The following is a 17042-nucleotide window of genomic DNA, read 5'->3' on the forward strand; positions in this document are numbered from 1 at the left end:
TGGACAGTTACAGCTGCTGAGGATACGACTGTGGAGGGGCGAGTGTGTGCGTGTGTGTGTGTGTGTGTGTGTGTGTGTGTGTGTGTGTGTGTGTGTGTGTGTGTGTGTGTGTGTGTGTGTGTGTGTGTGTATTTATATCTTTGTGGGGACCAACAGCCCTTTAGGGGAACAAAATCCCAGTCCCCACAAGTTTGAAGGCATTTTTGAGACTTAAAATGTGGTTTTAGTGTCAGGATTATAATACGGTTATGGTAAGGTATAGGGTAAGGGTTAGGCATTCATTAAAAAAAAAAGAAAAAAGAAAGCATTATGTCAATTAGATGTCCCCAAAAGATATGAATACCCGATGTGTGTGTGTATGTTTGCGTTTGGAGGGTTGACTGCACCAGTCAGACTGCACCTCTGCTAGCTGTGATCAATAGTAATGACTAATGATTCTTGTCACCATCAATCTGTGTGTGTGTGTGTGTGTGTGTGTGTGTGTGTGTGTGTGTGTGTGTGTGTGTGTGTGTGTGTGTGTGTGTGTGTGTGTGTGTGTACACGTGTTGTTTCTCTATATATCCAATGTTCTGATGTGTGATCAATAGCGCAGTCAGCAGTCGACCACAGCAGAGGAGGGCGAGTAACCTCCACTAATGGGATGCATCGCAGCATAAACAGCACAGATGGGACTCTGGGTTTGTGATCACAGGGCATTATAATGATGAAATGGAAACACTGTAAAGGTATTATGGCTTTCACACAATTGTTATTACTTCAAATCCATATACAGTACATCCTCTTTGAGAAGTTTTCAGCAGAGCAGGAAACACCGCTGTGTGCAATCTAAAGCATTTGCCGTTTAAACAGAAAATCTATAGTGGATAACCTGCAAGGGCATCCTTTAAAACACACTGCAATTTAACTGCAATTTAACTGCTTTATCCTGATCTAAATGCATGTTTTAAACCAGCAACACTTTGACATGGGGCCTCACTGCAACTTGAGCAAATTGTACTGGTTAGAGCATCTGTCAAGACTGAACAATCAAACCCCAACTACACTACCGCCAAGGACATCCACCTTCAGAGAGGGAGGCTCTAAAGATCTGTGCCCGTCTGTAAAACCTCTGCATCAGTAACATTAACATCAGCTGGTAACAAAGAGCTTGTAAAGTTATTTAAGTGCAATCAAGAGTTCAGAGATTTAATTAAGCTACAGATAAAAATGCAAACGGCTCAATGTTTCTCTTCTTTTACCCATTTCAAGTTCTTTTACATCTAACTCTTAATCCATGTACGGACCACAGTGCTGAATTTGAGCTCGTGTGACTCACCATACAAGCTGCCTGTACGGCCTCGGACACGCTCCCAGCATTGGGCTCACACCAGAAGACGTGACAGTCGAAACGATGGCCGCCAGCGTCCATGATGAAGGCAAACGTGTGCACGTCACGCCCAACGCCCATGAAAGACAGGAAGCGAACACGACACTCTACCAGCACTTCCTCTTCATCCTGCGGACAGAAAGTCAGAAATCTTTAGACATTAGGTACAAAAGAGATCCCTCTCATCAGTATTTTATTTAAACAGCTACAAACAGCAGCTTGGCTGTTCAAGCTGGACACCATGACTTCTTCACTCACACAGGAGTGGAGTTTCTGTGTGAGCTGCGACTCATCGCTCGGGTCAGCAGCTTATTTTCTCTCGCTCCAGAATGCAAGGTTTGTGTTTTTTCAGCATTTTTCTAGTGTAACACATTGAAATAAACAGTAAGCTGTGGACTGTTATGGATTTATATATTTAGAGTGACTTTCTGGTGAGGTCTGAAAAGGTTGTGCTCATTGGAGCCCTTCCTGGAGAACAGTCTCTTCTATATGTGTCTCCAGAGGTCAGGAAACCAGTCGGGGCTCTTTTATAGGATTTAGAAAAGTATTTTAATATCTTCCTAATTCTTTCTAGACTAAAGGTGAAAGAGAAAGTACTTTTGCTCGGTTAATGTGTTTTAGAAACAATTACTACAGAGAAATGCATTTCAAATAATAATAATAATAATAATGAAACCAAATGCAAAGCAAAGTTTCACACAGTGTGATTACAAACTACTGCTTATGCAATGAGGCGCGGTATATCGGGCGTGGCCAACACCGACAGAGGCAAATCCAGGTTTGCATGAGTTTAAATATTTCGACTTTGATGACAACTTAGCTTCATGCTGCTGTTGGTTCTTCAGTCAATCCTGGAGAAAAGCAAAGTGAAGTCAAGTGTGAAAAGTGTCCACTTCAGGCACTGCTTGTGTTTTTCATCCATTATGGATTTTTTTCTGTTTCTGACATGAGTCATGAATGCAAAAGACGACTTTTCCTGTTCCGACCAGCAACCAATCAGCAGTCCACATACACACACCGTCACTCATTTTGATCTGTGTTGGTTTTTGGAGGACTGCGTATGCATAGGTTGCACACCCCCTTTTGCATAAGCTCTACATAATCAAATATGTACGCAAACACGGTGCTATAAATCAAACATCAGGGGCGAATATTCGCAAGTTTCCAACTGAATTCACGCGAGTAAAATGAGGCAAAACTTTGCTTGTGTTTGGTGGGATTGCATTATAAGAGCTCAACAACATCAGACCTGTCTGACCTTGTCTTTGCTGATGGTGACCGTAGCGTCGGCTACATTGAGGGCCACCGGAGTCCAGTCGTCTCTGCTGGAAGAACCAATCAGACTGTCTATAGCTCCATTCAGTATATCCATGCCTGATGTAGAAGGTGATAAAACAAAACATTTGAATTAAATAAACATTCAGAATCAACATTAACATTTCATCACTCTGTGTGTATGTGTGTGTGTCACACCAACCTATCGGTCTGGCCACAGGCATCATCCCAAGATAGAGCACCTGAAACTTCTGAACCAGCTCTGTCTTTGGTGTGGGGAACTCTGCTGAGGAGAATTCAACACACATTTGAATAGGTGCTCATAAGAACACATAACATAAAGTACACTGAACTGCACCATGTTATTACAATACAGGGTGTATTAAAAAATAATTAAAGAATCATCTTATTTTAAAAGGCTTTTATTTTTATTTTAAATATACATTGCCTAAATTATACATTTTACATATGAATCTTCATCCAGATGTACGGCACATGCTCCCTATGATGGTCAGACTTGTCTCATGGGAGCATGTCTGTAGTCACTGCAGCCACCGCTGTTGTTATGCTGAAACCATGTGAAACTCACAACTTGCCTCTTTCTCACAGCACGTGTTTCAATTGTTACCGTTGAATGGCTGTGGAATTAAAGCTTTTAGAAATCAGGTGATTCTCTTTGATAAACCCTGTATTATTCCAGAGTGCTCACGCTTTAATATTTGAACTGCTATCTTTGAGTGCTTGCTGCCATCATAAATAAATAATTTCCAAATGTAGTGTTAAATATTTTAACCAAGACTTCTGTTGAAATATGTCACAGTAGACTAGAAACACATGTTCACATGTTTTCTTATATTGTAAAAGTTATTGTCAGTAACCACAGCGGTTTTATTTGAGAAGCTGACAGGAGCAGACCAATCTCTGTGTGTGTGTGTGTGTGTGTGTGTGTGTGTGTGTGTGTGTGTGTGTGTGTGTGTGTGTGTGTGTGTGTGTGTGTGTGCGCGCGCGCGTGTGCACAGTGATTAGTTGAGCACAGCTAACGCCGTCTCTCTCAGAAAGACTGATAGGTGACAGGAGATAACAGAGTGAGTTATGACAGGAAGCGGATGCTTGTTGTCACATCTCTCATTAAATGACTGAAAAAGATCCATCAAGTCCTCGTCCTTGTAGGCTGCTCATCTATTCAGCCCTATTCTCCTGCAGTGTCTTTTAAAAAGTCACCAAAGTCTTTCACAGAGGCTACTTTTACCATCTGTCGGACATTTAAAGCAATTTTTTTTTTTTAAACTTCCTCCTTTTTTTGTAAATCTAAAGGTGAGATGATGAACTGCACTGGACCACAAACCTCTAAATATGTCAAGTGGAAAGAACTGCTAGGCAACCTGTGGAGTTTTTGATCGTTACTATCACACTCGGTGCAGGTTTCTCTCTAGTGCACTGATTGAAAGTTGGTAGGCGTGAAGCACGAGGCGCAGTAGCAGCACTGGTCGAATGGTGGAGAAGGAGGCAGCAAATGGATGTGTTTTATGAAAAAGAAAATGCATTAAACCCCTGTCAAAATTCAAGGCTGCAATAATAAATCTCTCCTAAATCATCTTGTTATAAATTCACATTAACTAAGAAGGACATTACGATAAAAAGCCAGCTATTTTCTGACACATTCGGCTCTCCCAAATGGCCAGTTTGGACGCATCCTCAGTGCCACAGAAATGATAGCTCCCCGTGCGTCTATTGACGCATGCCAGTTGTCGCATTTACTCTCTCTTACACACACAGACAGACAATGAGTTGCTTTGTGTAATGTATGAAGCCTACCTTGTAAAGGGAGATCAAGTCCTGCCTGCATCCTGTCCTGGAGGGAGCCTCCTGCCATCGCTTTGGCATTCTTTCTCTCTGTCATTATCTGGAGGAGAGGCAGGGAGGGTTAGAGAGGAAAGGAAAAAGGAGATACAGAAGTATGAGGAAATGGCATGTAAAAGAAAAAAAGCCAAAGTGGTATGCCGTGACAGAGACACAGAGGAGGAGAGTGAAGAGACAAAGACGAAAAAAACCCAGAATGTGTGAGAGTGCAGGAGGATGGGTGAGAGAGGGAGATGAAAGCATCAACACGAAAACCTGGAAATGCTTCACCCTTGATACTGTCGTGCTGTCTTCCCATTTCACCTGAAGAGCACAGATGCGCACTCACACACACACACACACACACACAAATTAATCAGGTCACACTTCTCTCTCCAACACAGGGTGATAGCCTTTTCTCCCGAGCAACACACACACACACACACACACACACACACACACACCAACACAGGGTGATAGCCTTTTCTCCCGAGCAACACACACACACACACACACACACACACACACACACACACACACACACACACACACACACGAAGCAGGTAAACTGCTTCACCCGTCGCTTTCACAAACCCCACTTATTTTAAAAAAAGATTTATTTTTTAAATGCTGGAGTAACAGGGTTCATTTTTCAGGGTCAAATTCAAGTACTTTTTAAGCACTTTCAAGGCCCATTTTCAAGCTTTTTCAAGCTTTAACTTTGCATCACTTCAGTAAGACCATGTAAAAATTAAAACAAATAATCTCAGGTCGACTTAAATGTCCTTTGTTCCCCTTTTGTAAAAACAGAGAAAAATGCACCACACAAAAATACTGAAAAAGGAAATGGTTGCCTTATATGCATATAGTGCACAAACTCAAAAAACATCAAGTTGTTAGAGATATTCATCTCCACTTAAAAACACAACAACCCCACAAAACAAGAAAACTGCACCAAACTCCACAATAATACACAGCAAGGCCAAATTAATAAGTCTTATTATCAGATATTGATCCTTCTTTCCTGTGTGACACAAAAATAGGAGATGGATGTTGGTTTGTTTTTTTTAGTTAAGCACCCACGCCCCCGAAAATGGGCGCAAAAGGGAGGAGATCACATTTAATCGGTTATAACACGAGGTCAGAAATATAAGTGCCGACATGAGTAGTGTCACAGGTAATATCCATATTTTCATATATGACTTAAATGTGAACCAAAGCCTATTTTCAAAGGTGTTCTATGCTATAAAATACTTTTAAAAATTAGGTGAGGGAAATAAAAATACAATTTTTCTATGTTTGAGTCACAGTAACTTTGACATAGTAACATCTGCAGTAATATTTACACCTCTGATGACATCTCACAAATGTTAGCTTTATTTTGTTACCAAGACTGTTTACACAGAGTTTGTAATTGCAGAGAAATACTTCATTTATTTTGGTCATTTCATTTTCGAGCAGGAAGCTCACCCTTTTTGTTATACCCTTGAGATGAACAGAGTTTTTTTTAATTAAATACATATTCTTTAAATAATGTTCCCTTTTATAAAAAGTAGGACAATAATAAAAAAACACATTTATTATAGCTACGTGGAAAAAAAAAAAAAAAAACCTGTCTTGTTTTCTGTTGTCTGTTATATAATATTAGGGATGTTCATGACAATTAATTTCTTAATCAAATGGACTAACCAACTAATCTAAAACTAAGAAACACTGAAATTTTAAGTTAAGTTTGAAAACGGTTTAAAAAAAAATACCCCATTCCAAAATGCCTTGTGACAATCTCATTGGCTCACGGAGTGATGATGATAAAAGGACACTTTTAGAGTCTTTGATCCTTTGAAGTTTTTTCCATAAATAGGGGTGAGAAACAGCAATTTTCAGTTCGTTTCTTCGCAGCATTTGTGTTTGCAGCCATCAAACGTTCACCACAGAAACTTTTGGAAAGCTTTTCAGAGTCATTTTATATGAACTCCAACATGTTTCTAAGACAACACCAAGCAAGTCAAAAAGATTACGCCGCCTCTCCTTCCTGGCGTGGCCGGCCAATTTCCCCAAATGGTGCCTCATCCTTCCAAAGAGCACTGCAGGACAGTAAGAAGGAAAACTACAATCTCCAGAAAAAAATTCAACAACTTGAAGAAGAGAAACTTCAACTGGAGGAGAGGTGCAAACAAATGGAAGCCCAAAATCAAGTCCTGGAAGAAAGACAACAGCGCCAGCCTGACATAAAACTTATTAATGAGGGCTGGGGAATTAAGTTTGGACAGGCCAGGGAGCAGATTGTGTTTCTCATTAAAGAAAACAAGCAAAAGAGCGCGGAACTAAAAAAAATGTCCGACCAGCTTCAAGACAGGAAAGCGACGATTGATGAGATACAATGGGAACTCCAAAACATGGACCAAAGAAATATGCTGCTCCAAAGACAGCGCGATGAAGCTGTGGAAAAAAATAAAGAAATCCTCCAACAGAAGGAAGAACAGGACAAAAAGCAAAGAGACATGCAGCACGAACTTAAAGGCATGCAGGAAAAATACAGAAGCCTGAAAGTAAGCTTGGATCAAACACTGCGCCAAAATAAAGACCTTCTTCAAGAGAAAGACCAACAGGAAGAAAAACTGAAAGAAGGAAAACGTATTGTCCAGGACTTTGAGTCTAAAAATCTAAAACTGCAAGGATTCTGTAGTGAACTGAAGGTCAAAACAAGTGAGCTGGAAGGAGAAAAGGCAAAACTGGAAAGACAATGCTCACAGATGCAGAAAAGAATTGATCAAATGGCGAGAAACAACTCTGAGCTCATTAAGGGGATACTGCTGGAATTCAATAACTTGAAGCGTGAAAACACTGAAATGCAGGCACAAAAGCAACAACAAGACAAAATACATGAAGACCTGCAGCGCACGCTCCAAGAAATCCAGAGTAGAAATACGCAGTTAGAAGACATGCACAAAGAAGTTCAACAGAGAAATGCAGACATGCACAAGGACAAGCTAATGCAGGAGGCAACATCCAAACAACTCAAAGACAAGCTTGAAGAAAAACAAGCAACATTGGAACAGGTGGAAAAAAGATGCAACAAACTTGAGAAGCAAAACGCAGAAACGATCGATGAGTTGAGAACCCTCATCCTGGAAAAAAAAGCGCTTGTGGAAAAGTGCATGAAAAAAAAGAAGACAAAATTCTTCCGCTTGTTCTGGAGGAGGGACGCTACCGCTTCCTCACCTGATGCAGCCTCATCTTGCTCCACCTCTGTTCACCCCCCCAACCAGTCCCGGCAGTTGACTGTCCCCTCCTGAGCCTGGTTCTGCCGGAGGTTTCTGCCCGTTAAAAGGCAGTTTTTCCTCCCCACTGTCGCCTAGTGCTTGCTCAGAGGGGATTTGTTGGGGTTTTCTCTCCTCAACCTTGTTTCTTTATTTACTTGTTTAACTTTTAGTTCTTACCTCATTTTAGCTTGTTTCTTTATTTACTTGTTTAACTTTTTGTTCTTACTTCGTTTTACCTCGTTTCTTTATTTACTTGTTTAACTTTTAGTTCTTACCTCATTTTAGCTTGTTTCTTTATTTACTTGTTTAACTTTTTGTTCTTACTTCGTTTTACCTTGTTTCTTTATTTACTTGTTTAACTTTTAGTTCTTACCTCATTTTAGCTTGTTTCTTCATTTACTTGTTTAACTTTTTCTTTATTGACTTGCTTGTTTAACTTTTTTTTCAACTTATGTAACAAAATAATAAACCAATTGAATTTATCCTTTGAGTATTTGTCATCTAATCTTTACAGAATGTTTCCAAAACATTTTCAAACACTCAGATCTGTCTTTTATTTTCTTCTAAATGGGGAACTAAAAACCCTGGAACATGGTTTGAAACACTGAAACTGTTTCAGCTGAAGTCATACGTGTGTGTGTGTGTGTGTGTGTGTGTGTGTGTGTGTGTGTGTGTCACAGGTGACACGGTGTCACTAGTCAGGTCATCATGTTTAGGCTCATTCACTCCAAAATTATTTAGGCCAAATCTTAAAAACTGTGTCATTGCATACAAATTTTCAATTCATTCAGTCGCACAAATGCAGAAATAATTATTTGCAGTATCTTATCTTATTTATTGTGAGAATGTCATGCCTGATCATTTGCACCCACACCACCAAAAATGGGGGCAAAAGCGAGGAGATCTCATTTAATCGGTTTTAAGAAGAGGTCAGAAATATAAGTGCCGACATGAGTAGTGTCCACAGAAACCTCTGAATCTCAGCTAAAAGCTCATTTAAACCATTTCTACACCACTAAACAAAGCAAAGACAACAAACAGTTAAAAGAGCAGTTACCTCACCATGAATCTGGACAGGTAAGATCCATATTTTGATTTATGATTTTCTGGAGTTAAATGTGAACCGAAGCATATTTTCAAAGGTGTTATATGCTATAAAATATTTTTAAATAAGTTAGGTGAGGAAAATGAAAGATCCAATTTTTCTACGTTTAAGCACCACATCTGAAATTCAAGCACTTTTCAAACCTTGAAAGGACAATATTAAAATTCAAGCATTTTCAAGGTTTTCAAGCACCCATACGAACCCTCAATTAAAGACTTTAATCAAAATAAATCTTTATTAGCAACCAATGCTTCACCTTTTCTTATCAGTTTTCTATAAAACAGGCTGACTGGGAAAAAACAAAAAAACAAAAAAACCTATGTTGTTAGATCGGGTGTGAAGAATATGGAGGGGTAGGAATGGCTCCTCTACATTTTCAGCTAAAAACACTTCAGAGGCGAGCATTAGTAAAACCTTTCGAAAAATAAAATATTTTCAGCTCTACTCAGAATTAATTTCAGCACCAAATTATGAGAGCATATAAATGAAGAAATCATTCAAAGGTCTTTTCAGACGCTGAATATAAAGTTCTGAGGCTGTGAATGCCTTTTAATGAGGCAAGTCCATTAACTAAACGTTCAAAGCAGACAAAAAACACACAGTCTGAATACTGTCCTTTCAGCCCTGTTTGAATTCACCTGTATTCATCAAACAGAGCAGAGAAAGCTCACTGATAACTGTGTTTGGGAGTGTGCTTTGACCATGTGATGGATGCTAAATAAGATAAAGCACTGCAGCATTTCTCCAGCACCATAACTACAGATTAATTTTTTTGCATTTTTGCTTTATGGGTTTTAAGATGAGCTTGCGTGCTAAATAATTTTGTGCTTTTAAAAAAATAATTCAAAAAATTTAAATCCATCAACACTACATTTTCTTCTCCGTGAGCCTTTCCTGTTGAGTGGGAGGGAAAACATTTGTCCAACTAGTTGGCTAGCTTCATCAGATCCATCTGCCAAAATCCCAAAGTTAGCCTCCTGTGTCTGGAACCACCTCAGGCCTGAACAACTCACCCGGGAGCAGATCTCGTGCAGGCTGGTGGCGATGGCTTTGGCTGGTGTGTCACAGCGGAACACATGACATTTCAGGATCCTGGTGTTTTTATCCCTCGCCACATATGCAAAGTCCCTGAGAAGAGGAAAACACAGTTGCTTTACAAAAAAAACAAAAAAACAAACACACACATTCACAACAGGAGATGAGGTTTGCTGGACGAGTTTGTTGCTACTTGGAGAAAAGATAAAGCAAAAATGTGTATTCATGTGTGTGTGTTTACTTCTGAGACTGACAGGTCTTGGAGACAGATGAGAGATGAAGTGACCTTTTGTAGTGGGATGAATACAGGACGGACACACGGACACATGCACACACACACAGACGACGATGGACCCCAAAGATCAATAGAGCAGCGTGATGCAAGAGGGAGTTGAATAGAGTAACAGCAGGAAAGAACTTTCCCCTGGGCCCACTGAAGCCGAAAACAATTTAACTCAGCTGAATAGAAGGAACGAAGAATAAAAAGGAGGAGGAAAGGAGATGGGATGGAGAGAGGGATGAAGACACAGGATACTTTAAAGAAGAAATGTAACTGCAGCAAATTAAACCAGCGCATCACACACACACAGACACACACAAAGACATAAGCCAATCTAAATAACTCCCTTCAGGCTGTGTTTCAATATGAGATGTAATAGTCAACCGATGCCTGAGGGTTAACAAGATTCCTGGACGCAGATTCTCAGGGATGTTCTCCACGAGACATTCCTATTTACGTGTGTGTGTGTGTGTGTGTGTGTGTGTGTGTGTGTGTGCGTGTGTGTGTGTGTGTGTGTGTGTGTGTGTGTGTAAAACAAAGTTTAAAAAAAAAAAAAAAATACTTGTAGACAGACAAGGACAGGGGAGGTGACCTTCATTTCCTCCATGTCTGAATGCATGCACGCAGTGGTACAGAGTACATCAAGAGCCACTTTGAAGATGAGACAAAATGAGACGGAGAGCGGAAATTAAACAATAAAATGATGTAGAGGTACTCTACAGGAGGAGAGCTGCAGATTGAAAAGGAAGGAAGGAATGTGTTTACCTCTCTCTGTATCCAAGAAAGCAAGGAAGGAAAGGAAGACAGGTTAGTGGGAGGGGAAAAAAAAAAGGGGGGGGAAGGGAGAAAAAAAAATTCATCGCACCAGCGAGCGTTATTGCTGGGTGACAAAAGGTTTCAAAGAGACGCACTTTCACATGGAAAATTAACCTTGAGTGACATTTTCACTTCTCCTGCCGTCTCCTTCTCTCCAACAGAGTTTCAGTGGCGGTACGGTAAAATGCGCGTATATATGCACACAGATCTCAGCAGCACTGCAGGTGATCTTAAACGCAGAGTAACTCTGAACTAAAAATATATATGGAATATAAAGGAAAAGAGAGAAAATGGATGTGGGGACTCAGGGTGACGGAGAATTCAGGTTGGGTACAGTTAGCCTTAATTGCTGCTGAAGGCTCGCATATCCTTAAAAGACATAAAGAAAGAAGCTTTTTTTAAAACCACATAAAAAAAAATAATTAAAAAAAACTTAGAGCAAGAGAGTGGGTGAGTCGAAAGAGGAAGGAGAGAAAATTGGAAGTGAATTGTAACAATGTATAAGATAAAGATAAAAGCCTAAAGACGAGAGCAGAATAAAAGAACCCGATGAGAAGAAGATAAAAGTCAAAGGGGGGAAAAAAGGAGGATTGGAGAGAGAGGGGGCGGGAGAGAGAGTGGGAATGATATCTCATTTCTAATATAATCTTATCATCATGCCAACGCCCCTGAAAATGTCAAGGTTGCTGTGAGGATGTGTAATCGGTGGTGATAATGAGTTTCGCAGCACATGAAGAGAGGGCTCTGGGGGCTATGGTTCCAGTGCTGACACAACCACTTCACTGGGGTGTGTGACACAGAGAGAGGCAGAGAGACAGGGGAAAATCCCTGCTCTGTGCAGGTTTCAATACAATCCACATGCTCACGGACCGTGACTCGTAAAAACAAAAGAGAAACTGGGCTAAAAAAACAACAAAAAAGCTTTCATAAACTTACACCAGCATGCAGTCGTTAATTTAAAATTTTTGCTGATACACCAAAAAAAAAAAACTCCTCTCTTGTATTTTTAATCCTGGACAAACACAAATTACATTGTTTGGAGCTTCTTGCTGTTTTTTAAAAGTCCATTTTAACACGAAATGAAAGCTTCTTAATTGAACTTCTGCACCTAAACAGACTCTTAACAAGACGAGCATCACCTGTGTCCACCCCCATTACATGTCAGAATGGCTCTTTTGAAAGAGGGTGAGAGTAAACAAGTATTTTTCCTTAAAAAAAAAAACCCCAAAAAACTGTAATGATAAACACCTCCAATCATACACATGTAATAAAAAAGAAAGAAAGAAAAAAAAAACACCCTCCAAAAGGCCTCTTATCTGTGGTTTCTCCTCCTTTTCTTCTTACTTTAAATAAAAGAGCAGGAGCGATGCTTCCAAAAGTGAGGATGAGGTGTTTAAATGTACTTACAGGGGTCTGTCGTCCTATCCTGGCAGGTAATCCCGTGACCGGGAGGCGTATTTACAGACTCACACCATCAATTTCTGGTGATACCGAACTGCACTGCACGCGCGCTCTCCTCAACCTGTCTGCTCCACACCCTGTGAGCACTAACCATACCTCCCCCTCTGGCAGCCTCATTCCCCTCTCCCTCTCTCCTGCCAGATCCCCCTCCCTCTGACCACCTCCTCTTCTCCTCCTCCCTTTGCTGCAGCCCACTGTTCAGACTATCCAGCCATATGTAGATGTGACAGATCCCAATAAAGCATTTGGAGAGGGGGGAAAATTGCTTGTGGTCCATGTGGTGGAGGGATTTTCAGCTTTATTATACGGAATAACATCGACACCTGCGCGATTACGACTGCGTGTTTGTGAATGAAAGAAGAGAGACGGACCCCCAAGGCATCAGGATTGTGAGGTTCTGCATATTCCAAAAAGCTTTTAGCCCCATCCCGTCTCCTGAGTACACCCGTGATCGTGCATGTGTGTATGCCAGATTGAATTATACAGTAAGCACCAACTGTTTCAGTCCCCAGTCACCCGGCTGTGCCTCATAACCTACATTCTGTAGTGTGCATGCTGCAGCAGTGCACAGCGTCCTCTGCTGGTTGCACACGGCTTAATTTTAACCTTCATATGCCCAGAAAAAGAATTTTGAAGCTCCTTTTCTTTTAATATTTATCTCATTCTTACTTCAGGAAGCTCAAACCAAGAAGCTATCGTGTACAGTGACAGCACGATGTCAGTGAAGCCCAGTCAAGCTGAGGTGAAAGTGAGGGACAGACAGTCAGGTGGGGATTTGTGGTGAAAGAGAATAAAGGCCACTCTCTGTGCCATCCTCGACTTTGTAGTGATGAATTAATCTGACATTAGCTCCCCTTCATCAATCACCAACTCCCCTCTCCTCCACGTCAACTCTGCCACCTGTCTGCTTGCCCTCATTTGTTCCCATGACCTTTCACTGAGCGAGTGTTTGAAATTCGCCATCGACTTATGAGCCGAAGCACTGAAACGCTAAACAACAAAAGGATGCTGGCATCAATGAGTCAGGACCCAGATTACCGCTAAATATACAGAAATCTCTCTGAACATTTACATTCCAGGGAATTGATTTTGAGCACAGTGTGAGACGTGCTTTTATACACACTGTAAATTATTCATGGAGATGAGAAAAGGAAAGTCAAATTTAAGGGAAAAATAAAAACAAAACAAAACAAAAAAAACTAACCTGCCATTGTCCCGGCCAACGCCCCAAACTCGGATACTTGCGATTGGCTGAGAATGAAGCACGCTGCGGTCCATGGGGTCGACTAGGTTCAACATATTATTCTCCAGCATGAGGTACATGTCCTTCCCCTGGGCACACAAACACACACAAATCCTTCAGAGCTCATCATAAAAATATGCGATCCTTATTTCCTGCAGCTAGAGTCACAGCAAAAACAAAAAAAACAAAACAGTCCTTTAAATGCCGGCAGCTTTCAGTACAACTGTTGCATATATTTATTTATCCGTGTGTACATGTGTGTCCGTGTGAGCTCTCTAGCTTTGAAGGTCTCTAAATAAATTATAAAACCCTAGAAAGAGGGTGCTGGGAGATGAAAGGTTATTAAAAGAGGGATCGAGCCCTCTCTGTCCATTCTGTCGCTTCACATTAAATAAAAGCGCACCGCAGAGACTTCATAGCACTGCTCTACTTCCCTCCCTCCGTCTCTAGACACATATTTCAGAAGGCAGTTATCCACGCTAACTGGTGCTGCTCCCTTCTTTCTTTTACGCTTTTCTTCCGATTCATCTTCCTAAGCATTCCCTCCTCCTCTCCTTCTAAAAGCTGCAAACATGCTGCTCTTTATTTTAAACAGGAGAGTCTTCATCACCTCTCCCCAGATGCCAACGGTGTCCCGGATGTCGTTCTTGCAGTAGGACAGCTGACGGATGCAGTTGTTAACAGCGACGCTGCTCTTTCCAGGAGCCAAGTCCTCCTCGGCCATCTCCACCCAACCCAGAGAGCGCACGGCGAAACACTGAAAGAAATGCACACAACAGATGATCACACTATCATACACAACAAATACAAAGAAATCAAAGAAGTGGAAGAGCATCCCAAGATTTGAAGAACTAAAAAATTGAAATTTCTTTTGGGAATCACGGATCCCTTGGCACCACAAACATGGTGATGTTGGAGGCGTGTATAACTTGCACACCTGTGCTTGCAATATTGAAAGATCGGCTATAATGTTTATAAAGTATGCTGCCATGTTTCTCAGACCTCTGAGGTAGCCAAGCAGCTCCGAACCGTGACGCTCACACATGTTGGGTATATTGTCCTTCCAGTAATCCAATTCCTTATTAATGCCGTTTTGTCACTATGGGGCACAAGGTTTACAAAGTTGTAGAGCTGCCAGCAGCCAGTTTGCTGTTACTCTGTTTTTTTTTCTTTTTTCTTACCTCCTCTCAACACTAGTGCGGACTGTCCTCTATTTGTACAGGACACAGTTTGTCTTTTTCTGGATTGCTCTACATCTTGCATCACTTTAATATATTTTCTAAGCTCCTCTAAGCTTGCTGTAATGGACAATGAATGGTTCACATGTACAGATCATTCTCAAGAGCAGGCTCTGTCAGTAAATACACTGCGCTTGCCTTTAGCGGTTGTGGCTTGTGTGGAAGAGTGAGCCGTACATTAATTGCAGGGTTAGTCTCAGGGTCAGTCTCCTGCCCGTCCACATGTTGATGCAATCTGCTGCTAGTCTGTCATACCAGTTGATTTTGAATGAGTGAAAGGTGGAAAAAAGCACTCTGAAGAACAACTGAGACTAAAAGCTATTAAGTGAAGAGCATTAATTTAATTGTGACCATCATGAATAGCAGACAGCATTTTATGAGTATTCAATGCAGAAATCCTGGTAATTCCAAAGGGTCAAATCTTTTTCTTGGAGCTGTGCAACAACTGCGTGGCTCCATAATGAAGGAGTCCGGGTGCTAAACTGAGCTGCCTGCAGTCTGTTTCCCTTTTACAACTGGAGCAGTAAGAGATGCCAGTTCCCTTCGAGTGTTGTTAAATGACAAGGTGATGCAACACAACAGAAATCATGCATAAATATATAAAAATATACAAAAAAAAAATAATAGTTTTTTCAGTCAGTGATATTTTGCACTTTAGCTATTTTCAGATATATTCAGAGAGAGTTTAAATGGTTTGTAAATAACTGCATTGGGTTTTTATATTTTAAACAGCATCACAGCTTTTTGGAAAACAGTAAAGTAACTTTTTTGTACACAGACAGCAAGTTTAAAGGTCATATGCCCCTGTTACCTTTAATGGTAGTGTCACTTTGTTTAAAATGACACATCTGAGATTGGAAACTTGTAACCTCTTAAAGATGAAACCAAACAAACAGAAAAGATAAACAGATGAAGAAAACAGAAGAAAGTTAAAGACAAAGAGAGGAGTGAGACCAGTCCCTCTGCTCTCATCAAGTATTCATTGGATTTCTGCAGTCCATTCAGAAAGCACTCTGCACTCTATATAGGTCAGGGAGGGAGACAGAGACCGTCACAGTCACACCAACTCGTGGCAAGTTTGTTCTAATGCAGTCATGTTTCCACTCATGCTAGGCTGAAACTGCTTTAGAGTGAGATCTAATACGTAATTAACTTCTTTTGTAGGCAGAAAAATGATCACTCCAATCTTAAAAGAGCAATGGCTGATTTGCTTCTCTGTAACATGCGAGTGTCCGAGCGTGTTGCCATATCAAAAGCCCGAGCTGCAGGCATGTGTTTGTGTCTGGTCTTCATCACAGTGTCACTGCTGCCTAAGGACTGTGAAGGCTGGGACACCAACCAACCCACTGAGTTTAAACTCTGATGAGCCAAACACACCTTGAACCTTTTTCAGCACTTTAACAATTAATAATAATACTACTACTACTACTACCATTATTATTATTATTATTATTATTATTATTATTATTATCATTATTATTATTATTATCATTATTATTATTATTATCATCATTATTATTATTATTATTATCATTATACCACCATCAGGAGAATCAGAAGCAACAGTGGGTACAAAAAAGACAAAATGAGGAAAAAGGTTGGAAACTAGAACAAAATTGAAATCCTCCTACATCTTAGTCTGCTGACGGTTCATGATGTCACACGATACCTAGCAACCACCTACCAACAGGCTAAAATGACCCATTTGTTGTATTTATGCACATGTAACACTTTGTTACATGTGCAAATTAGTAAAATCTAATTTAGCAAATCTTTTGATATATGCAATTTATATTGATATTTGTAGGTTCAATATTACATTACAACACATCACTTTACACATGACCTTAAGAAGGGACTATATCAAAAGTTTAATGGTAAATAACTCCATACAGGTACTTAAGGCAATGTATCTTGGACATGTATCAGCGTGTTTAATTCATGGCAAATTATTAAACAACCGATGACTTGCAAGAAAAGTGCTCATTAAATTAAATATTTCCTAATTCTTACTTAATACTGCTGGAAGAACTGTGGTCAAAATAATCACATTTTCTTCTCTCAATCTATCAAAATAAGGGATGATATGTAAAAACTGTCACACGTCTTAAATAGTTTCAA

General features: G+C 40.4%; 1 protein-coding gene across 5 annotated transcripts in view; it reads right to left on the reverse strand.

Annotated features, from left to right (window-relative positions):
• Positions 1 to 17042, reverse strand: part of apbb2b (amyloid beta (A4) precursor protein-binding, family B, member 2b) — a 57844-nt gene that overhangs the window by 4139 nt on the left and 36663 nt on the right. For 3 of the 5 annotated variants that reach the window (XM_031751003.2, XM_039613546.1, XM_039613547.1), the window contains 7 exons: positions 14294 to 14440; positions 13645 to 13772; positions 9862 to 9976; positions 4457 to 4544; positions 2844 to 2927; positions 2625 to 2740; positions 1316 to 1495 (listed from right to left, as the gene is read on the reverse strand). In XM_031751003.2, the coding sequence (XP_031606863.1) occupies positions 1316 to 1495; positions 2625 to 2740; positions 2844 to 2927; positions 4457 to 4544; positions 9862 to 9976; positions 13645 to 13772; positions 14294 to 14440 (858 nt within the window). Of the gene's footprint in view, positions 1 to 1315; positions 1496 to 2624; positions 2741 to 2843; positions 2928 to 4456; positions 4545 to 9861; positions 9977 to 12386; positions 13590 to 13644; positions 13773 to 14293; positions 14441 to 17042 lie in introns of those variants that run through there. The other 2 variants (XM_039613548.1, XM_039613549.1) reach the window with 2 other exon arrangements.

The sequence above is a fragment of the Oreochromis aureus genome, linkage group 6 (genome assembly GCF_013358895.1).
Source record: "Oreochromis aureus strain Israel breed Guangdong linkage group 6, ZZ_aureus, whole genome shotgun sequence".
NCBI lineage: Eukaryota > Metazoa > Chordata > Actinopteri > Cichliformes > Cichlidae > Oreochromis > Oreochromis aureus.